This window comes from Polypterus senegalus, chromosome 5 (assembly GCF_016835505.1).
Source record: "Polypterus senegalus isolate Bchr_013 chromosome 5, ASM1683550v1, whole genome shotgun sequence".
Classification (NCBI taxonomy): domain Eukaryota; kingdom Metazoa; phylum Chordata; class Cladistia; order Polypteriformes; family Polypteridae; genus Polypterus; species Polypterus senegalus.
In genome coordinates this window covers 31,450,662-31,477,255 of record NC_053158.1, presented here as the reverse complement: position 1 = coordinate 31,477,255, position 26,594 = coordinate 31,450,662, and the positions used below count along the sequence as shown (strand labels likewise).

Here is a 26,594-nt window from a genome sequence, read left to right as displayed (position 1 = left end):
TGAAGCCCTGCAGTAGTCCGAGACACCGCTGCAACCCAGGGAGGCTGCCGTCTAGCGTCCAGGGGGAGATATTGCCTTTCCCATGCTTGCTCCCCTAGAATATATGCTGCAGGGGCGTCCTGGCCACACATCACAAGCTTTATATATGGTGGTCTGCTTCTGCAAGTTGCCCTAGATAAAGGCATTTTTTAAAGATATCATATTGTTGTATGGTAACACAACAAACTGCCTAATACCTTTCCACAAGTAAATGATTTCTTTGTGTACATCAGCTCAAATTTACATCGCTGCCTAGCCTCCTCATCATTGCAGGGTCATTTAGGGTCCTTTGCACTGTCCTTCACACATTAGTGGCCTCTAATGGACAGCAGGCGAGTCACCAATTGATTTCTTTTGTCCACTGTTTTTGTTTTTTTTAAAGCACCTCGTAGCCAACTCTGTGCCCTCTCATACAGGACTGCAAACCTAATCGATTAAATTCCTTCTAGATAGATCATTTAAAAACAGCAACAGAATATAAAAAAAAAAATCAGTTTAATTTCTTATATAGCTGCAATTTATTTTTATTACACAGTAGTACCTGGTGAATAGCAGAGGCTGATTAGCGAGCAATTTCTTTAAACATAACCAGGATATTTGGCAGATGACATGTTGTAATGTAAGTCGACCAGGATACACTGTAAGGTACTGTATGTGTCACTACGCCTGGTTACAGTGTGGCATCATAGTGTGATTACTGTATAGGTATGGGTATGGTATCATAAACTCAGTAATGAAGTACTAAATAACTAAATTAAGGTGTGACAGGTAAGTGTGGAGTCACAGATGTCACAAACTTGTGTCACCTCTAAGGTCCAGTGTCTTGACTTAAAGGCTGTCAACTTAATATGCAATATTCTCAAAAATATTTTACAAGCATATGAATGACATTAAGAATACAGAAAAAAAAATGTTCCTGAGAGCTTGTTATAATAAGAATGTGCAGTAGATCAGCCGCTGTGAACTCCTGAATGTGCGTATTACTATAAAGTTGAAGGTGAGAAATGCATTCCAAGTATGTTATTTGACTTACAAAGATAAGAATACTATTGTCAGTAACTAAAGACCACCACTACTACGTGCAGCTTTTGCTTCTAGAAGATATAAAGTTTGTTCAGAGTATCCTTTTCATTAACTGCAATAATTCCATAAATGCTACGTGTTAAATTGCTGTCGGGTGTCTACAGTATGTGAAAATAATTGGAGGAAATGTAAAAAAACATTAAGACCTCAAAATATGCTGCATGTGTTTTTAAACTGATCATCCTCCATTCTATGTATTGCATTTTGTAGATTATTGCACTCCGAGCTGGTTCATTGCATACATGAATTGTAAGATGCCAGGAGAATTGCCTGCTCATTTATTGCATCATCCTGTGAAACATCCTGCAAAAATAAAAAAAAAAAGTACAAACATTACAAAAATGAACGGATTGGAGCCCTGTGAAATGTGCACAGACGGGGACCACTTAGATTTTCTGGCACTCATTTTTTAAAAGGCCAGATATCTGGTTCCCTTTGACTTCCATTACATATTCTGTTTTCTCTCAAAGGGAGTAGCATTCCTTTCCTTTGGCATGATGCGAGTACCATGTAGCCTTAAAGAAAGTGTTCCCTGTGCATCGATCTTCTCATCACATTAGGTTTCTTTAACAGTCTCACAACAGTTTACATGTTTAGAAATTCAAGTTTTCTTTGTTTTCTCATCCATATATTAGTATGCATACAGTACAAGAGGCAAAATAAAGTTAGTTCTAGAACTGCGGTGCAAGACATTTGCACAGTACAGTGACAAACAAAATGCAATTTATAAGCAAAAACAATATCAACTTGGGCAGTAGGAATGCTAAGAAATATAACAGTATAAATACAGTAAATACACGGCAGTGTGCAACATTGCATACAGTACAGATGTGAAACAGTCTACTGTAGCAGCACTCCTGTAGTATAATATGTAAAGCTGTTCTGTACAAAAGTACGGAAACATTATTTTAAATGGTATGTTTGCTAAGTAATATTACAGTGTATATTTACAGAACACGCCATTATGTAAAGGGACATAAGAACATAAACAGTCTACTTTGGCAACACTAGTCTAATATGTACAGCTGTTCTGTAAAAAAAAAAAAAAACACAAGGCCTTACTTCTAATATAAGGAAACCGCAGACACTGATCTGTGCAAAAAGCACTTGAAACATAATTACTCCTTTCAATATAGCAACCATTTGTACTGTGATTTAAACTAGAAAAATTGTTTGAAAAAGATACATTACAAAAATACATACAATTTAAAGAATTATTCAAATTTAAATTATAGCAGTGGGATTGAAAGTGTTAAACCTTATTAATGAAATGTCATTGTGGGTTATGGACTATAGTTTTAGTGGACAGAAATGGCACATTTAAAATTTAAATCTACAGCACTACAGAATGTACAGAAAGTGAAGGAGTCTGAATACTTTCTGATTCCACTGTACGCAGACATACTTCATTGTTCCAGAATACTTTTAAATATATATTCTGAAATCATTCTGTAAAGGGTTTGCTGTGTGTATATATTTATTGATTTATTTAGTAGATCTGAGAGGGAGAAATTCCACTTTAACCACTCTAACTAGACCAAGACCAAGAACTTGGCTTCTATAGACATAGATATGAAGGACTAAGAAGTAGTTATCATTTGTGGAAAGTTACAGACTTAAAGTACACAACGTATATAGATCGCAGGATTCGGGCTATACCAAGTTTCAGGTGAGGCTAACTAAATCTTTTTTTTTTTTATTTTAATAGCAAAGTACATAAGTGTGTATGTGTAGACTTTGCTAAAAGAAACTTGTCCAGCTTCTCTCAATATCTACTGTAGATATTAGCTTTCTAGTGGTAAAGGTGTAGGTGGTATCTCCAAGCTACGCCAGTGCTTTCAAAAGTTTCCTTCTAGAAAATGTGAGACAGTGCTGGGGAAGATGCACATGTAGCTGGAATAAATGCTACACTGTAACTGCTTTATAAAGACAATTTTTATAAAATATGGATGTCCCCACAATGTTAACCATCCTTTAAGTGTTTTCCTTGTTGCAAAAAATGTAGGTTTTATTTATTTACTATCCGTTTTTATACAGTAGGTAATCAAGATTGGTAACTGTACTGTAGGAGCGGCCATGCTCCATGAACAATTCAAAGTATCTGTTGGATATTTTGACATATTATTAATCTTTGTTCAAATATAACTATTTTTGTCTTTATGATAGATGATACAGTACATGTTAAAGGTTAATATTGCCTACCATAAAATCTTGCACATAAAATGAATGTCTTAAGTTAAGATGTCCTAAGAAGTTTCTGCTTTGATAAGATGGGTCTCCATAAGGCATGCTGGCACAAATCGGACATACCTTGGGGGGGAAAAATAAACACAAAAAATGTACAAATGACTTTCAGCATAATAATGTTGTGAATAATCACAATCACCACACTCTGTGTCATTCGTTTAAAAAATGTATTTTAATTACCACTCTTCTGGTGTCATTTCGATGGAACTCATTACAGTGCCAGATCAGACTTGGCTCATTCAATCCATCCTCATTGCAGTAAGGACACTGGAAGGTCAGGAACTCATAACTGAAAAATACATTTCATTTGTTATTATAATTTTTAAAATCGGCAGATTGTACATTTAGACCATTTGTCATCCCTTCTATTGCCACGTGACTCTTTTTCTCTTTTACCTAAACATTGTGCAGCCCAGCTTCTGCCTCCATTTCGTAATGAATCAGCCTTCTACAATAAATCGCTTTGCCTCTTGACTACTGATTGAGGCCTCTGACCCTGCTTTTTCACTGTGTCTCCCACTGTTAACCCATGGTGATACAAGCCTCTTTGCCCTCATGTTGGCTCTCTTATATTACAGAGGATGGTGCCAAAAGGCCACCAGGAAGCAAGCAGATGTCAGTGGGCAGTGACATGTGAGCAGTTCTATGACTACATCTGCATGATTGATTTGTAAGTTTTAATATTAGTGAAATTGCGTGATGACCTCAGTTGACTTTACACAGAAGAGCAAACCTTATCAGATGAGTTCAATGAAGCCCTCTTCCTGCTTTGATGCATCTGTTGTTTCTGTACTGTATATCTGTGCCAATAGGTGGTTAACCAGCTGTCTGCATTGACATGTTTTTATTCATAAAAGTATGACTTGCATGCATTTTTTTCTTGGATAACAAAATGTAATCAAGAAGTTATGATTTGAAATGTTAATTTCAAAAATGGGCAAGGTTAAAAAAAGTATATGTGCATTAGAACACTATGCAAACCGTGCACGTTCCTGACTAGAGCTAATTGGACTAAAAGTCCTAAACATCAATATAATTGGATAATGGCCTTTTTTTACTGGACAGATTATTCCCTTAGCCATAGTTACATTGCTCGGGTGGTTTGAGATTCTGCCTTGATAATGACCTTAGGTAAGAATAATAAAATGTAATCACATTGAAGTTGGATATTATTTTAAAGCCAGACATTAAAAAGTTTTGACTTATCAGTTTCAAGCCAGATAATGGAGAGAGCCTGAAAACTTAAAAGGCCATTTGCCTAGATTGCTTTAAAAAAAAAAAAGCAGCCTTTTAATTGTCAAATAAGAGCAGTTTATGGACCTGCTAAAACATAATCACCCAGATGGTGTGCTCCGTAGAGGCCCTCTGCTTTATCAACTTTACCATCTACATCCATGCACCTCAGGTTTTTTAAAATGTCTGGTTATATTTTTGCAATGATTCAATTTTATAAGCACTTAAAATGTGTAATCTTTTATGTATTTGTTATTTATAGGCTAACATTTGTACTGAAATGTTTGTTTAAATAAAATAAAAAAGGCACTTTTTTTTGGGGGGGGGACTTATTGAAGTTGAGCAAGGAAAAAAAGTATTGGCAGAGATGAATACAGAAATAAAGGCAAAGGGAAAGGTAAAAAGAAGTAATTAAAATAAGACTAGGGCCCTGCTATTGGATCACAAAAATGTAGCTCTTACTTAAGCATATTCTGTAGGCAACTGTTGGTAGTGAAGTGATAATAATAATACTAGTAGTAGTAGTAGTAATAATAATACCTTTTGTAAAGCAGTTTTCTAACCTAGTCAGCTTGCTTTGCATAAACTGTGGGAAAACTACTTCAACCTCCACCAGTGTGTGGCATTCTGCTAGATGATGTGGGGCAGCAATTCTTGCACCAGTATGCTCAACACGCATCAGTTATTAGAAGGTGAATGGCTGAGAGAGAGAGAGAGAATAGCCAATTAGAGAAGGGGGGTTATTAGGGAGCCAGAATGGATAAAGTAATGATGGGCTATTTAGCTAGGACCTTGGGGTACACCTTTACTACGGATGCCCAGGAATTTATTTTGACCACAGAGAGTCAGAACCTCAGTTTTATGTCTTATCTAAAGGATTTTGCCAATTTTTACTGCACAGTGTCCTTGTCTCATTCAACAGGATAAGCACCCCGATGGTTTCACTCTGTTTTCGTAGATGGTATGTGGATGGGCCCAAATATGGCTAGCTTCAAGTGGATTACCTATTCTGAAGTGCAGGGTGATGCACTATTTAAATATACTGTAATAGTACTGTTTGCAGATAAAAACACATTTAAACTTTTTGTTTTTTTTAAATGGAAAGCTTTCACCACAACTGTACATTTACCTACACCACAAGCAACCTCCCACAACCTGAATTAGATAAACCACCCGCAAAGACACCACTTCGGTAGTGATACATTTATTTTGTCTTTCTAAAATTACTGGTCCGTTTAAGTTTGTGGAGAGTTGTTATAACCAAATGAATAATTTTTTTAAAACAACTTTGGAAATTGCTAAGAGCAAATGTAACTGACATCTTCAATAATAAAAACAAAATCTTTAAGGAAATTTCCCTTTAAAGGCAAAAAACTGTGAAGTCTGACATAACACGTTGTTGCTGCAGCATATTTAAAATTTTTTTCAACTGGCAGTATAATTCAGTGTTTTTAGATTCAGTTTATTTTTGGGACATGTCTAAGGTTTGTTTTGGTTGTAGTCATTATTGTTACTCTTGCTTGCTCCAGCACTGCTGCAGTTTTGCATTTGACAGGTAACTGTATTTTTACAGCAAATGTGATTCAGAAACTGTACGTTAATTCCTCCCTATACTGCTTAAGTGTTATTTGAGCACTTACATTTCTATTTTAACTTTTACCAAAGTGTTTGTCAAAGCCTCCATTCAAATGTAATCTTCTTGTGATTTATTATACTATTATGAAAATATCTTTGCCCAGGTACCTACTACTACTTGCTAATAATTGTCCTTAGTGGAATTTGCACTTTGTTTCCATGTCGGCACTTTTCAGGTTAGTTAATAAGAAATTCTAAGCTGGCTTCATTTAAGAGTGTGTGTGCATAAGTGAGAAGTGTGATGGACTATCTCCCCATCCCAGGTTGGCTCTAGTTTTACAACTGCTGAGATAGACTTAATTAAATTAAAGCATTTTATGCTGTGCACGGTACTAAATATTAGGAAAGTGTTTTAGGAGGGACTTAATCATACAATATAGTGCTTGTACTGTATATGGCTTATTTAATTTTTGTGTAATAGATTTTTAATTGCATGTTATGATGAGTGTATTATAAAGATATTTTATTTTTTCTCAGGATACATGACTCCCGGTTTATGCTGCTTAGGATTTTGTAGTCGCTGTATCATGATCCACAGTATGCATTTCATCATGAACTGGTTAGCATGACGATAAATTCCTAAGATAAAAAGAATTTGTAAGGGGGTTTAGAATTTTTATTAAATTCGACTCATAATATTTGTTGCTTTATTTTTAATAAAATGTAGCGATTAAGTGGATAAACTGTGTGACCAAGATTATAGCTATACTGTATAAGGCCTTTAAGGAAAAACTAGCATTGATTTTATCTGCATTTAAACAAGATTTCAGCAGAAAAGCACGGAGACTGCAGCCATTTAGCTTAACAGTGACGTCATACTGTCGGGGTCAAACAGGGGAGGGACAGCGACAAAAGTGAATAAAGACAAGAGTTTTAGGCACTAGTGAGAAATGTAAACGTTTCAGAGCTAAGAATGTGAGAACTTTAGAAAAGGGGTCCAACAGATCTGTTATTCTTTTAAGCCGTCAGCTGAACAAGCTGAGAGAGAAAGTTGTGACAGACCACCCAGACTGGTACCCGAGTGCAGCTGTGCAATGGGTGATCCCTCAGCACCACATTGGAACAGTGCGAGTTTTTTGTTTTCTCAATCTTCTGCTTTTTGACTAATGTCGGTTACTAAAAATAGCCATCAAACCTCATAAAACAAAGCACCTACTGCTTTCATGCACACTCGGTTGTGGAGAGGGAATAGACCCGAGACGAACAATATGCCAGCTTTGAAAATGAAGGAATCTCGCTAGTTTTTGACATGAGAACACTATGCCTGCTATGAAAAGTTGAGTTAAGAAGACAAGGAGGAATGTGACGCGCTAACTACGAAGTAAAAATGCAAGTGGACTGAGCCTGCTTCATTGTGGGACATCTCTATAAGGATTGCCTTAGTTGGATTAAACAGAATGGATACTTTTAGTGAGCCAAAGCCTGCTGTTTCAGACTCTGATTTGAATCGTTCATGTTGTATTTTTATTCTGCTTTTTACTTCTAGTATTTAATATCTGGTTTCTCTGCCAATATGCATAATTAATGATTACATTAAAGTCTGAAGATTTCTTTCTGATATAATCTGCCCATGGTGTGTGTAAGTTGCCTAATTTGTTATTTGTTTAGCTCTTTCAGGAGTAGCGATCTGGCTTTGTTGAATTGTGTCTTTTATTTTGGTCACCATGTAAGTCATGCTTCTTCTGTAAGAATTGTACAGCCCTTTCAGGGGTGGTGAAGTAGCCATCTTCTAACTCCGCTAATGTTCTGAAACTGATGTCGTCCACTTCTGTTGCTTTCTTTGATTTGTTCGGCCTTTTCAGGGGAAGTGCTCAGATCCAGTGTAAAAGTGCTCTGTTTCGAGGCTGAGGTCACTAGCTTTGGCCATATTGCTCGATTTGATTTGTATACTTGAGTTAGGAGTGATGAGTGAATGTCATGGGTTGTACATGTAAATCAAGGCGAAAAGTTTAGGCCGGGGTGGCGAACTCCAGGCCTGGAGTGCTGTAGTGACTACTGGTTTTCATTTTAACCCTTTTCCTAATCAGTGACCAGTTTTTACTGCTAATTCACTTTTCCCCATCACTTTAATAGCCCTGTTAGAAAAGTTCAGCCCTCTGAAATGATTCCTTTCTTCATTAAATAACAGCCAAGCACAAATGAGATGTGAAACGAGCTAACAGATGACCAGCTAAACTGGGGCTTCAAACTCCAACCAATTTCACTCCAATCGCTTTCTTAATGAGAAGCCAATTCTTGCTGTTAATTAAACTCGTTATTTAATTCCATGGCTTGTTGCTGCTCTCATTCTGCTACAGCACACATTTCGAAAACTGTTGTTTTTCTGTTCTTTCTAAGAGCACCGTCAAGATGTTTTGGTGACCTGAGAGATCAGCCTTACCAAGACCATCACCTCTCTTTATTTTCAGATATTGTGTGATGGGCGCAGGGGAGCTGGTCATTGTTTTGTGTCTCTTTATTGTTTGGCTGCTAATTACAGAAAAAGAAACAACTATGGGGCCGGAGTGAAGTTAATTAAAAGAAGTAATCAGCAGCAAAAATTGGTCACTACTTAAGAAGATGGTAAGAATGAAAACCTGCAGCCACTGCAGCCCTCGAGGCCTGGAGTTCGCCACCCCTGGTTTAGGCGTTTCAAGTATTAACTTGTCTGGCAATTTAAAAAAACTTACAGGTTAAAGTGTCTTTCCTGGACACCTTTACACACCTAAAAATTATTTTATTTCTAATTTGTAAATAAAGACAAGTTTTGTGGAAGAATTTGTATTTTATTGCCACTGATTATAGTAGTCCCAATTAATTATACTAACAATTTTCCAAAACATATAAATCAGAAAATCATTAAAAATATGATCAGATTAGTTTAATAGTGGACTTTAAACATAGTTGCCTGTTTTACCTGCTTACATTATTGCTTAGTAAGGCAATTAAACGTTAAATCTCAAGAAAGCATTTTGAGCAACATGAGTTGTATGCGTGCTGGTGCCCTTGAAGACCATTTGGCAGGAATACTACAATGAAGAATAGTAAAGCGGCCTGGCTGGACCCTTGCATTGTATCCACACGACATTGGCAGGAAGGTAACTAGCAGTGTGCACAAGTGTGTTGTTCTCTAGTCCAAATCTAATACCGAGTGGGGAGGAACAGTGATGGTGGCTGTTGACAACTAGTGGTCACTAGAGGGCACACTGTCCTAGAAGAAACTATATTAGACAGTGCTGTTCCTCTGACAGAGCAGACCTGCCCTGAAGACATGACTCCATAATGGCAGTTAACACTTCAGGGCTGCTGGAACACCAAGAGCTATTAGTTGGACTTGTCTATAAATGTAGGGCCACATCTAACCTCAGAAGTGATTCCACAGATTGCCAGAACTGATCTGGTAACAGCATTGAAAGAAATATAGACTAAGTCTAGAATGAAAGTCTTGGAAAGCGCTTTTGCTGCAGGAGGAAGAAAGTCTATAGAGTGTAAATAGTAAGTGAGAGACAGACAGACAGACAGACAGAAACAGGGAGAGAGAGAAGAAAGGCGAGAAGTGATTTTTTTGATAGTACCGTGTAGTGCAGAATGCACTGTGTATTTCTCTCTCTCTCTGTGTATTTTTATACATACATACATACATTATATCTATAGTTCCGGGTTGCAGGTCCCAGAGCTCATTCAGGCACCGTCGGGTTTGAGGCAGAGATGAGTCATGTAAGTCACGCCAGTCTAACACAAGGCACGCAAGTACACACAGCTACAATCACACAAAGCATTCCAAGTAGATGCAAGACATAGTTAAAAAGAATCAATCTGCTTAATTTGTTAATGAAGTACATTATCATAATGAAAGAAACAAACACTACTGAAAATATAAATACAAACCAGTCTGCATTGGATATTTCAGAATTGGCAAAGGGAAAATGTGTAGTGCTTTCATTGTCATGTTCTGCACGATGCTTTTTAACTAGTGAGAGAGGTACCTGGAAGAGAAAAAAAGATTATGAAAAATCATTTCATTTTCTTTTACTGCTCTCAGAAATATACATATGTTTTGACATATTCACATAAACTAGCTGAAAACTTTTGAACTCTTCACATTTGGGATTTATATCCTAGACTGACTGGAATGTGATACAGGAGTACAAACCACACAGGACAGAGAGGCCAATTACAGCATTGTGCTGACTACTCAGAAATTAAAGATCCTGGACCATAATACAGGAATCCAGGCAACAGACCTTTCTCACTTTTATAGCCTAACAGATTTAATTGAAACATTACCGTCCAGACCAGCATGATTAGTAGCAGCTTTGCTCCTGAACAGCAATATGATTAACTGGCCGCTATTTACTATAAAACATGGTGATTTCAACAACAATGCAACAAAAAGAATGAAAACAAAAAAAAAATCGAGCACATAAAATATAGAAAATGCATTATTATCTTTAAAAGGTACTACAGTATGTCTGTGGCCTGCTATAAATGTTCTATCACAGCCATAATACTGTAGAGTTGTTGCTACCTGTGAGAAATGTAGGGGAAAGGTATCGGTGTGCATTCTAAAATCCTCTTTGTAAAAAATGTGCTAAAGCAGGGGTCGCCAAGTCCGGTACAGGAGGACCACCGTGGCTGCAGGTTTTCATTCTGACCCTTTTTTAATGAGTGCCCTGTTTGTGCTGCTAATTAACTTGTGAATTAATTTTAATAGAATTGCTCTTTTAAGATTTGTTCCCCAGAATGTCTTCATTGTTTCATCTGAATCGCTTCACTTCTTTCCTTAAATGGCACCCAAACAGAAGTGAAATGTGAAGTGAGTGAGCCAACAGAAGACCAACTAAGTCAGGGCCTCAAACGCCAACCAATTTCACTCCAACCAGCTGCTTAATGAGGTGCCAATTCTTGTCGTTAACTAAACTCGTTCTTTAATTCGGTGGCTTGTCGCTGCTCTCATTGTGTAATATAATACTTTTACAATACTGAAATTGTTGATTTTCTCTTTTCTAAGAGCACTGATAAAATGTTTTGGGGACCTGAGCAGACCAACATTCCTGATACCTTCATCGTTCTTTATTTTCAGATATCATATGATGGTCACCAGTTGTTTTGGCTCATTTTGTATCTCATTGTTTGGCTGCTAATTAAGGAAGAAGAAGCAATTAAGGGGTCTGAGTCTTCAAGAGCAAGTCAGTTAAAATGAGTTCAAAAGAAGTTAATTAGCAGCAAAAACAAGACACTCATTCAGAAAAGGGTTAGAATGAAAACCTGCAGCCATGATGGTCCTCCAGGACTGGAGTTGGCGAGCACTGTGCTAGAGAGTAAAAAAAATACTAGCAAAGATACTCGGCATTGCAAAGTGAACAGGTGGAAAGGTAACAAGTAGTTGCAAATTATGTGTTATTGAACTTTATTACTCTGAAATTTGTTGCATTGTAGTACATAAGTATTGTTAGTAATGGAAAATATTCTTTGTTGTTGTTTTGTATTGCAAAGAATTCATCCATCCATCCATTTTCCAACCTGCTGAATCCGAATACAGGGTCATGGGGAGCCAATCCCAGCCAACACAGGGCACAAGGCAGGAACCAATCCTGGGCAGGGTGCCAACCCACCGCAGGACACACACAAACACACCAAGCACACACTAGGGCCAATTTCGAATCGCCAATCCACCTAACTGGCATGTCTCTGGATTGTGGGAGGAAACCGGAGCACCCGGAGGAAACCCATGCAGACACGGGGAGAACATGCAAACTCCACGCAGGGAGGACCCGGGAAGCGAACCCGGGTCTCCTAACTGCGAGGCAGCAGCGCTACCACTGCGCCACCGTGCCGCCCATTGCAAAGAATACCAAAATTAAATATAAGTCTGGAGACAATATGGTGTTGCCTGTGATGGTTTGTTGGGGCCAGGACAAAACTAGTGAGAAAAGTGCTTCATTGAAGAAAAAGTAAAATGTAAACATGTAATGCTTAGTGCTCCATGAACCCCAACATGATTACATCTTGTATGTCTTGTATTTCTAGCCTAGGACCAGTGGTAGAGAGTAATGCGACACAGATCAAAATACAAGTGTACTGTATAAAATCACTAGACAAAGTCAGTGTTATTCGCAAAAAAAAAAAAAAGAAGAAACACATAACAAAGCAAAAAAATTCTTTACAAGAAAAAAAAAAAGATCCTCTCACGCCCACCTCCCTTTAGGTCTGCTCCACTACCTGAATGACGAAAGGCAACAAGATGACTTCTTGCATCTGTCAATGAGTTTTATATGACTGTGAGATTGTCACAACCAGCCCTGCTCTCTTCCCTGCCAATGGGTGCTGAGCTCAGCTGCAAGTGAGGATGTGCTTCATTCTCCTGACAGTAACTTCTAATACAGACCTTTTCATTTGGGCTTTGCACTTTTCCTTTCTTTCTCTAGTTGCTATACTTTAGTTACATCTATGCACAGTAGCAGCATAATGCAGTTGCGCAGCTGTCAACCCATCGTGGCCTTGTCATTTCCTCACACCTATGCTAAGTGATTTTTGTAAACTATCAATAAACGTAAGAGAATAGTTTTAACTTACCAACATATGTACTAATTTTGTGAGGTGTGCCATCACAAAATGGCAGAAATCAACCCCAGATTTCTAGGCGAAGGAAGCCTGTTAACACGTGGTGCTGTTTTCTGTCACTAGGTCACATTGCAGTATTTCATTACACTCACTATTGATAAACTGTAGCTCATTTTTTCCTGGCTTTGTCTATGTATTTTCAAACTTTGCTGTAAATGAATGTAAGAATAAACTACTTTGTTTAGATTAAATATGATTGGTGACCCCAACTTATGAGATATGAGGTTGCTACACTTGCTTTAACCCCCTAGCTGTCCCTGCTACCCTTAGGAGGGGTTGGGTCTGAACGTTCTAAATGAAAAACATGAATTATGGTTGAGAAGTAGTTGTGCGTCAAATTTCACTTTTGTGGCTGGAGAGGTAGTGTTGTGAACAAAGAACAAACCAACAAACGGTGATTGTGCTTTACAGAAACAGAGAGTGAATTAAATTTGTGTTAACATTCAAATTTTGGATTAAGCAGAACCCTCCATTTCCCTACTGTGTTTGAGAGAACTTCTTAATTATAATTAAAAGCCAAGAAATGGTACCACTACTAACTAAAAGAAAATGATAGAATAAAAAAATAAAGAAGAAATACATTAAACAGGCTGTTGTATGTTTATAACAATACAGAGCAAGATGGAAAGCATTGACATGAAAGTGTGCCATTCTTTTCCATGCTGGAAATCCATTTTATTTATTACCTACATTAGCTATTGATAATTGTGTTTGGCATAAAAAAATGTTTAGCATGTCAGACTTAATCTTGTTTACGAACGTTTTCCAGATTCAATTTCAAAGTAAATTTCAGATTTTTTTTGTTTTATCAATTTCCTTCAACATACAATCTTAAATATAGCAAATCATAATCTGCCTTTCTTTGGAAAGCTAGACATCTTTTAATATGTCTCATATTGAGATGTTGAGATCACTTAGCTAACAGGTTACCAAACAGGTTTAATTAACTACAGGGCTCCCTGTTATTTGTCAGACTAAGTATCCTGTTTTCTTATTGAGTCTGGACTCTCAAGAGGTCACGCTTCTATGACAGCTGCCCACTGTCTGTCTTATGGTGTACAGGATATCACTTCTATGGCCTTCTGCCAGTCACCCAGGTCTTCTCATCTCCTCCCTGACTTCTAGGGCAGGCAGCATACCTGAACACCACATGTCTTGCAGGTGGCTGTCTTGTAGGTCATCCGTGCAATGACATCGTTGGCCTGCACTGTGGTGGTGTCTTGGCCACGGCATGTCGGACAGTGGTTTCGTGTTTGGATTGAACTGGAGAGACACAAATGACAGAACCTAAAAGGCAAACATAAATTTATTACTGTCCACTGAAATCTGTAAACTCAGGTTTAACACAGCCACTGGTTTGGGGGAAAAATCTTTACTTGTACCAGCAATGACAACTTTAAGTGGGATGGGACTAAACTTTTACATTACATGACTTTAGATTTTTGTTTCCAATTTAGTCAAAGTTAGTCAAAATGTGTTGCAAGCGTCCTGTCCACGGTCGATTCCTGCCTGTAGAGTTGAGCTGTAGGCCCCTCAGAACCCTGACTTAGAATGAGCTGGTTCAAAACTAGACTGAAGGACGGAGATGTAATATACAGTACTCTTTAATATAAATGGAGTGAATTGTGCGGTGTCCCTGTGCCCTGCACTGGATTAAGAAGGTGCACACAGCAAACTGATTAGTGGTAAATCAACACTGTAGATAGATGCAAAGCTCATACTTTCCCAGTGTACATAGGACTCCACTCTGGAAAATGTAAAATTAACATTTTTGAGATGCTTAAAACATTTCATATTACTGAAGAATAATTTATTCAGAACTTTATAGAGCATAAATACAAATTTACAACAACATTCTCAAACCTATCTGATTCAGTTCAGTGTTGTGGGGGATCACAGCCTCTCCTGGCAGCACAGTTCTCCCAACTAATAGATCTTTGGGAATACTGAGAAAGAGCAAACGCCACACAGACGATCAGGCATTGGCTTTGGACCCAGTAATCTATAAAGAGGCACCACTGCGCAATATGCCACGTAAGTGACACTGCTTTGTGTGACCGCTTTAATAGTGGTAGGTAACTGTAACTGTCACTGTCAGGTGTACAAGTAACATTTCTTAGTAGTGACATTAAGACACTGGACAAAAATATGCATTCCAGGGCTTTTGTTTTGCTTTTTAAAGTATATAATTTCCAAAACAAATAAAAAAAAAAAATCTTTCTTGGATCACTTTATGCTTGCAAATTTCTCAATTTGCTTTTAAAAGAACACGATTGAACAGTCTTGAGGAAGATATTTAGTGTAATATTTTTTAACTTATTTCAAGTGTCTAAAGTACCCCAAAACAAGTCAATGCATGAACAGACACATGCACATTGAAATCAGCTGCCCCTTGAGTGAACAACCAAAATGTGGTACTGTTTTGTGGAAGTGTAAATTTACACTCCATAAAATACTTGATGTGGAATTAAAATAGTACTGCCTGGTGTAAAGCATGCAAAATGAAAACTCAAAGGTCAACCCTGGATTTGTGCTGCCTTACTTTAAAAAGACTTGATGCAGCTCAGGTCACCTATACATTTTAGTTCGTGCCGCCTATGTGGAATGTTATCACAAAGCAACATACCCTTGTAATCTCGCACCCTGAAGGTATTTAGTTATTTTCCTGGCCTGCATACTGTCAGGGTAGAGTTTGCATGTTATAATATATTAGAATAGACTATACCACTCGTGCATTCATTTTCCATCTAATAATTGAAGAGTTTCAGTTGAACTGGCACACTCCTATGTCTGAATATTTTTTAAATTTAAATTCATTATACTGTACATAGAGACATGAAAGATCTAAACATTGCTCAGGAGATACAAAGTCCAGCACCTTAGATAAAAAGGAATATTCACTGTTTAGACGTGACAGATACAAAGTCCTCTGGTGTTTTTTTGGGTCAGCCTGTTTTATTTCTTAAGAACTCTCGCCACCAGATGTCTCCAAGTCTGCGAAGACACCCATTGTTTGTGGTTCTCACTGAAGCTCAGTGAAGACAATTGAATGAAGATCCTGTGAACATTAGGTAATCTGAAGCAAGAAAAGGAAGCAACTTCTGCTCAGTAGAGAACAGGTATGTGGTGTACTTCATTGTACTTCTACACTGAAGAGGACTAGATAGTTAGAAAGCAAGATGGATAAAACAATTTGGAGTTCTACATTTTTGACATGATGAAATCACATACCATGTACTTTTACTTATGGCCGTGTGCAGAATGGAGAAAACAAAGTTAAGGATATAATACAAGCCAATGTTTACCAATGCTGTAAGCAATGTGAAAAATAAAACCTCCATGGAAAAAAATAATCTCATGTTACTCATATCGCATAATCCACATGTCAGTTATCCAGTTGTATGCTCAAAACATGCAAAACTGTTCATAATATTGGTAAATATATTGTTTCACATCAAGTCAGGTCAGGTTGGGGAGCATGCACTAGTTCAGCATGTTGCTACGCCCACCTAATGACAAAACAGCTCAGGATCCTGGTTGGTAAACCCCCGGGCAGACACGTGGTCAAGTCCCACCTCCCTGAAATGACCATCTGTTTGCCACAGCCAGGTGTTAGTGGCCGTCCCCTTGGCCTGGTTCAACATTTTGGGTCCTCAACCATGAGTGTCCCGTGAGCCGGATAACCCTGGGGGGATTGGACTACATGGCCGTAGTGTCATAACTGACGCACCCTCACAATGTAGGTAATGTGTCTCATTCGGGACTCTGTGAGCAACTGCTCATTCGACACAAAGTCAAACCAGTGGTACCCAAGGATTCTCTGAAGAGACACAGTACCGAAGGAGTCCAGTCTCCGTCTCAGGTCACTGGATAGTGGTCATGTCTCACAACCAAATAGCAAAACAGGAAGCACCAGGACTCTAAAGACTTGGACCTTCATCCTTTTGCAAAGATATCAGGAGCGCCACACACCCCTTTCCAGCGACCTCATGACCCCCCATGCTTTCCCAGTCCATTTACCGACTTCATAGGACGAGTCGCCAGAGACATGAATGTCACTGCCAAGGTAAGTAAACCTCTAGATAAGGTTGACACTCTCTCCGCAGACAGACACACTGCTGATGGCTGTGCCCAAGAGGTCATTAAAGGCCTGGATCTTGACTCTGTGAAGATCACAGAATCGTTGGCAAAGTCAAGATCAGTGAATCTTTTAATAATATCCAGCAACTTCAGGGGGATCCTGTGAAGTCGAATTCTTTACGAAAATCGATGAAGCCTGCAAAGAAACTCTGCTGATATTCACATCATAAACTGGAAACTAAAGGTAAATTAGGTTTGGCATTTGTATCATTGGTGTAAAGCCTTGTCTTCAATTCAAAAAGTCAACCCATGTGGCTTCAGTTTCCTGTTTATGATGTGCCCTGATTTTTCTGTGTCTTTTTGCTTGTGTCTTGTGTGTTTTGAACATATGACTGAATAACTGACAAATGTGGATTATCCAACAAGAATAACATGAGATTTTCTTCTTTTTTATTTGCATGGAAGAAATCAGAGCAGATAATAAACAGAATAAATGAATGCTCAAACTAAGCCAGGGATATAATTATAGAAAAGGACGTATCTGGAGAAATACACAAGATCATCTCGAAGGCGCTTTAACATACCTCAGGGTTCAGTGCACTCCATTATATGGAAGTGCACAGTCAGGAAACTACAGCCATACTGCCCAGGTTAGGCCACACCTGACACAGTTGTCACTCTGATTTGCAAAAAACGTGACTGCAATTAAAGAGGATGTTCTTGGCTCATTGATCTCAAAGGCATTGCACTAGAGGGCCTTTATGGAGTGACAAGGAAGGAGCCCTGGCTGGTGCTGGTGGGCTAAACAAAAACATGTTCTTATCTATTAAGAATTTACAAAATGCCAATGGGAAGATGCTGCAAAGATGTAGCACAGAGTCTTGTAGTCTGATAAGATTAAAGTGGAACTTTTTGGCTTGAACATTAAGCGGTGTGTGTGGTGTTAGAAATTCTAACACTGCACACCAAGCAGGTAACACCATTTCACAATGTCAGACATGTTGCTGGCAGCAGCATTATGTGGGTAAACTTTTCAGCAGCATGGTCTTTTAATCTGCTCAGGATTGAAGGCAAGATGAATGCTGCACCCTGCTGACAGATCCAGGAGAAAAACCTGACAGAAAGCTTGAACTGGGGAGGAAATTTGTCATTCAGCAGAACAGGGAGCCTGAGCAACAACAGAGGGGACTCAAATCAAGACAACTGATGTCCTAGAGTGGCCCAGTCAGAGTCCTAAAGCCATTGTATATCTGTGTCCCAGTGGCACAGCTTCAGTCATTTTGAAAGGAGGAGTGGGGAGAATCCTGGTCATTTGCTTTGTGCAAAATTAGTAAAGACATCCACAAAGTCTGCTTTCTGTAGTAACTGCGAGAGAGGATTCAGCTAAGTAGTCAATGCAATTTAGGAGAAGGTGGGGGGGATCAGTTTTCTATTATCTATGGAAAACTGTGCCATCATTGCCACATGAGTGTGTGTGTGTCTGCATTTGTATGTACAGTATAAAGTGTACACTATGTATTATGAGCATGTTATGTGTGAGCATATAATGTTACATGTACATACAAGTGTGTGTGTGTGTACATATTTATACATATACATTATTTACATAAAAAACACACACCCATGTACGTACCTGTGTACATGTTGTCATCCTTATACACATAAACCTACGGAGTTCTGCACATCCACCATCTGCTATAGACTCTAAAACTTAAACGTGTGCATGCATACATATTTAAATACAGTGCACATACATTTGATGTGCAGTACATTAAATATAGTACACTATATACTGTCTGAATTCTAGTCACACTCTTAAGTAAGATATTTTTTTACTTGGCTCAGTTGGCTTTAAGATGTATTTCTGACGATCTGTGCGCTTGCCACATTCATCAAAGACGACTGTGTGCTGTGATCGGATTGTAAGAGCTGCGCGTGTAAAAGGTTCATAAAATATCAGAATGGAGAGCCCTCTGATGAACAGCGATTGGCTCACTTTCACCACTGATTCTTTGTAACTAGGGAGTTTGTGATCTGACGTCTCAGACGATGTGAAAGTGAAAGCAGTCCCAGTGGCACTTGGAATCCCCCTGTTCTTCGTCCGATGGGGCTGAGCTTTGATATTCTCCACAAGCTTCCTCTTCTACACAAGTCTTCAAATCTTCTTCTCACCTTGTAGTTAGGCAGGTAACCTGTGTGCCAGGCTAGGAACATTACCCTTAAAATAATAAACCCAACATGGGAGGAGTAATAACTGCTGAATCCACCTCAAGGCAGAACTAGCTGGCCCCTGGAATGTGACCTTGGAGTGAAGGTACAGAAAAAGTGGGTCACCAGAGAAAGGAAGGAGATGAGGGTTCAGGTGGAGCGTGACTGTAAGAGGATTTAGCAGACGGTCAAATGTGGCACCCATCTTCAAGTAAGGTATGCTTTGTTTATCCCCTTTGATGGCATAGTCACTCCCACCAGGGACTTTGTTTTGTGCCTGATTTTAATTCTTATGCCCTGTGAGAGTGCAGAGGTGCACAATAATTCATTCTTAAAGGCATACAGTCATCTCATGAACTGGGATAATTTACACTACTGTAAATAGTGTTGACACCTAAACTTAAAAAGCACATCTATTCATGACATCTGCTCCTTCTCACTTGGTTACACTCACTGCCAATGACCGGTAGAACCAGCTGCCATTTCTGTAATTAGTCACTTTGTGGCATTAAGAGGAGCTAAAATATGTAGTCGGCATACGTCCCGAAAATGGTAAGCAGACCCTTAACAACAATTACAGAGGAGACACTGTATTGCAGAGCACTGCACTTGTAGGTTAGTTAAGTTGAAATTCAAAGATTAAAGTCATACAGAGCTCAGATCCTAGAGGACCCGGTGAGAAATGCAAAGGAGGCGTTCTGGTTTTACTTGTCAGTAATCAGGCAACAGTGTACTGTACACAGTTTATTTAAACAATGCATAATGCCTGCGTTTCATAAATTTAGCACTAACTATTTTCTTCCTTTAATGTAAACTTCACATGTTGGATTTTACTCTTCATTTGTCAACAAACCCCTCATAATAGTAATCAGTCAAGTTTAGTTTTTGGTTTTTTTAAAGGCTGACTAGTCTAGCATGTGTAACGTCCTGAAAACACAATGAAGAAAGAAAGGGGTCTACTTACACATGCTTACACGGCAAGGAAACAGGATCAAATAAGACATCCCTGCAGATGGGACATTCAAACTCTTCTGCATTCCCCGGTTCAAAATCAAACGCATCCATCAAGCCAGCTTTCAGAGGCGCCACTGACTGACGTGCTGCTTAGGCTTTACATTGTAAACACTGTACTTCCTTGTGACTCAGCTGCACAGAGATTTAAAAAAAAAACTCCCTCCTCCGCACAAAAGGCCCTCCTTTTGGTGAAAGGTTTTTCTTTCACTTTACGCAAAGATTATTTGATGCTAGTAGGACTGCATTTCTCACTAGATCTTTACAGGAACTTCTGTGTGAGAGTGACGCAGAATATAATACAGGAAATCAGCATTTTATACAGTGCCTTTCACATATACCTAACTATTATACAGTGCTGTTTTAAACCTTCGAACTTCCAAACTTGGTTGTTCAGGGCAGGGATAGGGTCACAGGGCAGTTGGAGCCTATCCCAGCAAACGTCAGGTGCAGGGCAGGCACAGTCCTTGGAGGGGGTGCCTGCCAGGCCATCGCAGGGCAAACACACTCGTAACAAACATACGCAGAGGCCAGTTTAAATTCAGGAAAGCTAGTTCACCTAACGGGCATGACTTTGGGCTGTGGGGGGAAACAAAGTGTCTTGTATACTTCTTATTACAAATTAAGGAAAAACAGTTACAAATATTACTGTCTAGCTATATAACTTATGGTGCCTCCCATACTTCTTAATATATCAAAGTAAAATATTAGATTAAGTTTATACTCGTCCCCAAAGTCCTTTCTATTACTATAGTGCCTTTACCACCAATCTATATTATATAGTTTCCTTCAGTATTATGTAGTGGTTTTCATCGATATACAGTGGCAAGTAAAAATATTCAATTTAATTGAAAGTCATCATAATTTTCTGCATGACAAAATATTTTGCACATATTTATCCTTTCAGTATTTTTAAGGTGTACTCTTAAGCTGTAATAATACATTTCCAAAGTCAAACCATTTTCTGTAGATATCTAAATGAAGAAGAAAAACCTCAAAAGTTAGACGGATTTAAATATTTATGCCAACACGATCTGTCTGTCAGTCACATGGTGTGTTGCATATCCACCTGTCTCTTCTATAGTGTCTTTCCTTTCTTGTCCTGTCTATCATACGGAGCCTTTCATCTACCTACCTACCTACCTATCTATCACACCATCCCTTTAATCTGTTCAACTATCACTCGGGTAGCGCTGCTATTCTGAGGAGTTTAGCACAAAAGAACAACAAAGTATGTGTGTGAGTGAGACGCGGCGAGGCTCTCCACACAATTCTCTACTGGAGGGATAGGGAAAGGCATCATTTTTGTTAATAGACATGTGGTACTTTCACATATACAGTATGTCACAGAAAAAGGGTACCCAAGATACATGCAAAAGGAAGCAAATTCCAAAAACAAGCTGTTTTAGGATTTTTAAAGTCACATTTAATAGCTAGGGATTCTGCTGGTGTTATCACAAAACACATTAATGATGATTAAAGCAAATGGGGGAGAGGTTAAAAGAAAAAACAGGGACGATCAAAGTAGTATGTTTTGTGACCATATACATTTTTTTTGTTGTTGCTGTTTTCATGTTTTGCACACTCCACGAGCTCCAGCCTTCTTATTTCCATAAATTGTTTAGAAACGACATTAGCGTTAATGTAACTGAATGATGAAATAATTTAGTACTGCACTCATTTATATGTACAGTTTTACAATGAAGATTGAGGACCTTGTAAACAATTGCCTTCTCCCTATTGTGCTCAAAGTGCTGAGCTGCCTGCAGACTCTAACTACAAGAATGACATTCATTGGCCTCCAACCCAAAGCATGTTTTCTGATGCCCACAATTGTCCTGATATACACGATTGCAGCAAAGAGGCAGGCACTATTTAACTAACAATAAGGGAATACCTTATCAGTGAGCACTGACTACCCTTATGTGCTATGGTGGACAGGCCTATTCTGCATGCAGCAATTAGCCTTTATCTTTTTAATTAAGCATTTTTTCAGGAGAAGTCTTGATGGTTTAGAACGCTCCATTTTGAACCCTGCCATTCCAGGGTGTGAGGTTGCCACATTGTGTTCAAATCCCTATGTGTCCTTTGTGCCGTTTAGATATTCTGCCCATGTCTGGGTGGACTTTTCTTTGAGTACCCTAATTTCCTCCCACATCCCAAAGGCGTATGGAGCTCTAAATTGTCCCAGTGTGTGTATATTGTTTGTGATGGAGTGGTTCCCTGTGCAGGTTTAGAAAACCCTGGATGTAAAGAAATGGTTGGGTTGGTCATCTTAAAAGCTGCATTGTCAGGGTGGGCATATTAAACGCTGCTTAACAATTTGTTGACCACTAGACTCGCTTGCTTTTTATCATAAGGAACATAGGTGGGTGAGCAATTGGGAATCTGACTACTGTATTAATAATATCTTCAGGGCAATAAGAAAGGGAATTCTAATGGGGTCTCTTCTTTCCTGGAATAATGCAGGGAAGATACAAATCCATATAAATAAAATTCTGAACTGTTTGTTCTTTAATCACACAAACACAGCCAAACCAATTTTCACAAAATTTTGTATGAGCCTTGCCATTTGTCAGACTTAAGATATAGGCTATATGTCATAACCAGCCAAATGGCCTCCAGGAGCTGCACCTGCTGGGGGCCGCATGTCGGTTTAATTTTTATTCAGTTTTTTTGTGCCTTTCTCTCTGCATGTCACTTTTATATTGGGTCTGCCTTGGCAGAATTCTGAAGATGGAGAGAAACTACTCGCGTAAAGTCTCCTGATGCACCAGTCAAGTTCACTTTTTGCTCAGTATACTCCAAGCACTAAAAACACACTCAAGAATTAAATATTGTAGCTGGTAAACTAAAAAAATAAGAGGAAGTCAGCATGGATGAAAGGACATCTACTCCTGCATTTCTAGTGTTCCCACAGCCTGTATAAAGCGTTGCTTGCTTCTGCTGAGCGACATCTTCATCACATGTCCTTTTGTTAGTGGAAAATCCTCGAGAAAACTCACACATTTGGCTTGAAGTGGTTGACCTGTGATTGTGTGTCTGATGGCAACTTCTCAACATGGACGCTCAGTAGCTCCTTTCAAAATCCATCCAGTCTGCACACACTTTTCAAATGGCTAGCCTTAGAAAATTTACTTGAATCAGGCATTCATTTATATAGTTCATCAGAAGAGTGCATTAGAGTCCAGTGCTCAGGTTTTTGTTTTTTAAGTGAATCATTTCTGCATTGGCATGGTTTACTCAGTTATAAACACCAATGTCTGTTTTCCTGAGCGTATCTTCACATTATGCATGTTTCACCTGGCAACTTTCTGGTTGTATTCAAACATGAAGCGGCCTCATAAATTCCCAGGAATTACAATAGGCCTTAATCGGGTAATTGCTAGCTTCAGTTTTCTGAAATGTTTAGCTTCTTCACTTGCCAGTTTCCTACTTAATTTATGTTAAATGGGCTTGTTTCTCAGCAACATTTCACCTCTGGTTTCCTCGATAGGGCATTTGGTAGTGGAAACTACACAATTGTGTAAGGACTCCTTGAAAGCATGGAGTGACCATAGCACCTGTCAACTTTTACATGCGACTTTCTGCTGCAGGGCTACACCAACAATTGACGGTTGAACGAAAGCTGGTGGAACTGGTCGCTGCTGCTCACTGGTAACTTTTTCACGATTAACTTATGATTAATGGACTAAGCAACTGTATTCATTTTGGGCAGATTTATTCATTGAGTTTTATTTCTCAGTCATTCAAAGCTAGACTGATTTCTAGCTCGACTGGTGATTTGGCTGTGTATGGACTATTTTCAGCCTAAATCTGCTTTGAGACTTACCTGGCTCTGTTCTCTGGACATCTGAGTTGTCTGCGTCTACGCTTACAATGTGGACTGGTAGGATATTTATTTGGTTCGTGTTTGTTTGGTCCCTCCTGTCGCTCGCTATCCCACCTGCGACGGGCCTGATTCAGTACTGAGCTGCTGAGCTCCTCCAACTCCGCTTCCACCTGTCCGAGCCTCTACTGACTGGGCTGTATCTCCACCCGGACATCGTATTCCTCCCCCGTCGGAGATACATCCACCGTGGGTCCCTGCTGGAGTCTCCAGGCTGACACTTCGAAAATAATAAACTCCATCTGGTCCAGTTCTCAATGTCCTCCACTTAACTTAGGCAGGGTCGCTGACCACAGTGTGTTGTTGGTCTGTTGAACATCCACTGACTTACAAGCAAGGGACATCTCATTCCACGATCTCCTCACTGATCGTGAGTTTGACTTTTTCTGTCTAACCGAGACATGGCAACAACCTCATGACTCTTCCCAGCTTAACGAATCCACCCCCCGGGGTTTGTTTACATCTGTCAACCCCGTGGCTCTGGCCGGGGAGATGGTCTCACGATAATATATATAAATCAAATAATGACGTTCTGAATGACTTTGCTGTTTTTCTTACACACTTATCTACTGCTTCATCAAACATAATACTTCCGGGAGATTTCAGTATACAGTCAACCCTCGTTTATCGCGGTTAATCCGTTCCAGACTCTGCCGCGATAAATGAATTTCCGTGAAGTAGGATTCTTTATTTATAAATCGAATATTTTCGCAGTTAGAGCATAGAAAACCTGTTTACGACCTTCTAAATACTGTACATATGGATAATATCAATGTCCCTATTACTAGAGACTTTACATCCGGCCTTGAGAGTTTTGGATTCCAGCTGATGTTCCCACTCTAAAGGACATATCTTGGACTTACCTCACTTCATTGTACTGCAGATGAACTCCCCATAACTGATCACTTTCTTATTTCATTCAATGTTAAACTTGCTCTTTCCAATACTAAGTTTTCCCGTCTCATTTCTTTCCGTAATATTAATATTAACTTGGACTTTCTTTCCTCTAGTAGTGATTCCCTTATGGATAGTCAATTTATCCACTCCTGAAGAACTGGTTTCACACTATAACACTGGACTTAATGGTATTTTTAACTCTCTCACTCCGTTAAAAACTAGATCTGTTTTTCTTTCTACTTCTGTTCTCCCTGGTTCACGCCTGAACTTCGGTTTTTGAAAGCCAAAGGCTGGCAATTTGGAAAGTTGTGTAAAAAACTGGACTCTCTGTTCACAAAGAGATGTACAAAAACCATATACTTTATTACTTCTTACCACCATGGGGAGCAGAGCATTCAGTTGTTCTGCTCTCCAGCTCTGGAACTCACTACCACCTGAGCTTAGAAATAGTGAATCATTCTCACTTTTCAAATCTAAACTTAAAACTTATTTGTTTAAGACTGCTTTTTCTCAGACTGTCTGATTTTAAATTTTGTATTTTAGTTTTATTTATAATGTTTATTGTTCGTTGTCCTTGAGTGTTTAGAAAGGTGCCTACGGATAAATAAAATGTAGTAGTATTATTGTAAGAGCCAATCTTAGAAAGTTAAGTTTTGAGTTAAACTCATATTAATATTTGCTTAATTTGAATAGAATATAAATGTCTTTCATAGTCATAACTTATGGATTAGTCTTTTCCCCCTATAAGTTAGCAAGAGATAGAACCTTCTTACTGGAACTGAGAAACAGTGTGATAATAAGTTCAGTTACTGTTTAGAACAGGTCTCAGTACACAGGGACTTAAAACACTCATTTGAAACTTAGAAATGGGATAAGCATACAGTTTTCTGACTGTTTTGAAATGGTTCAGAAATGTTAAGTAAATAGTAATAGTATTAGTACTATTTACTTAACATGCTGTTACTCTTCAGAGGAGTCAAAGGGAAGCACAACTTGCAACTGACCACCTTAAATACCTTTTCTCATGATTGGACACACCTGTCTATGAAGTTCAAGGCTTGAAGAGATAATCCAACCAATTTGGTGTTGCAAGTAATCAGTATTGAGCAGTGACAGGCATTCAAATCAGCAAAATTACAAGGGGACCCACATTTTTGCACAGCCAGTTTTTCACATTTGATTTAATTTCATACAACTAAATATTGCTTCATTAAAAATCTTTGTTCGGAAAACACGCCAGTACTCAGATGTTCCTAGGAAATGAAAGACATACCACTGTTATCTGTTATGTTAAATGTAAATTATTATGCAGACTGAGAGGGGTTCCCAAACTTTTTCATATGACTGTAGAAGCCTTATAAAATCTTTAACTTTTGTCCATTTAACCATTATTGGCTGGCATATTTATTTCCTTTTAACACTTTTTATTGCACTATTTATAGAGCTGCAAATGAAAATGCACTTTGAACTGGATTTTAGAATTTGCACATAATGTACATTTAAGTGTACATTTACTCTGAAATCTGCGTTCTTCTCTGTTGCACTGGCCTCAGGTGCCCGTGTCATGCCCAAAACTGGGTTAGTACTGCCTGATTTCAGTGACTCTGAATGATGTCCAAAGAGATGAGGCACCCCTTCTGTTTCACCCCCGACCCTTTATTTTATTATT

The 26,594-nt window shown here is 38.7% G+C and overlaps 1 protein-coding gene across 1 annotated transcript; it reads right to left on the bottom strand.

The window, feature by feature from the left end:
• Positions 1-515: 515 nt before the first annotated feature.
• Positions 516-20,276, bottom strand: LOC120530194 (E3 ubiquitin-protein ligase RNF114-like). Its single transcript, XM_039754454.1, has 6 exons — positions 20,093-20,276; positions 13,980-14,127; positions 10,105-10,202; positions 3,550-3,658; positions 3,325-3,432; positions 516-1,425 (listed from the first exon to the last, which is right to left on the bottom strand). Exons 1-6 carry the CDS (start codon positions 20,191-20,193, stop codon positions 1,354-1,356), a joined length of 636 nt encoding a protein of 211 aa, XP_039610388.1. The 5' UTR covers positions 20,194-20,276; the 3' UTR covers positions 516-1,353.
• Between the last annotated feature and the right edge of the window lie 6,318 nt (positions 20,277-26,594).

Coding starts and splice junctions, on each gene's coding strand:
- LOC120530194 (XM_039754454.1), bottom strand. CDS start 20,193: ATGGATGCGTTTGATTTTGAACCGGGGAATGCAGAAGAGTTTGAATGT. Junction 10,203..13,979: donor GCAAGACATGTGGTGTTCAG/GTATGCTGCCTG, acceptor TTTCTCTTCCAG/GTACCTCTCTCACTAGTTAA. Junction 3,433..3,549: donor GAAATGACACCAGAAGAGTG/GTAATTAAAATA, acceptor TTCCCCCCCAAG/GTATGTCCGATTTGTGCCAG.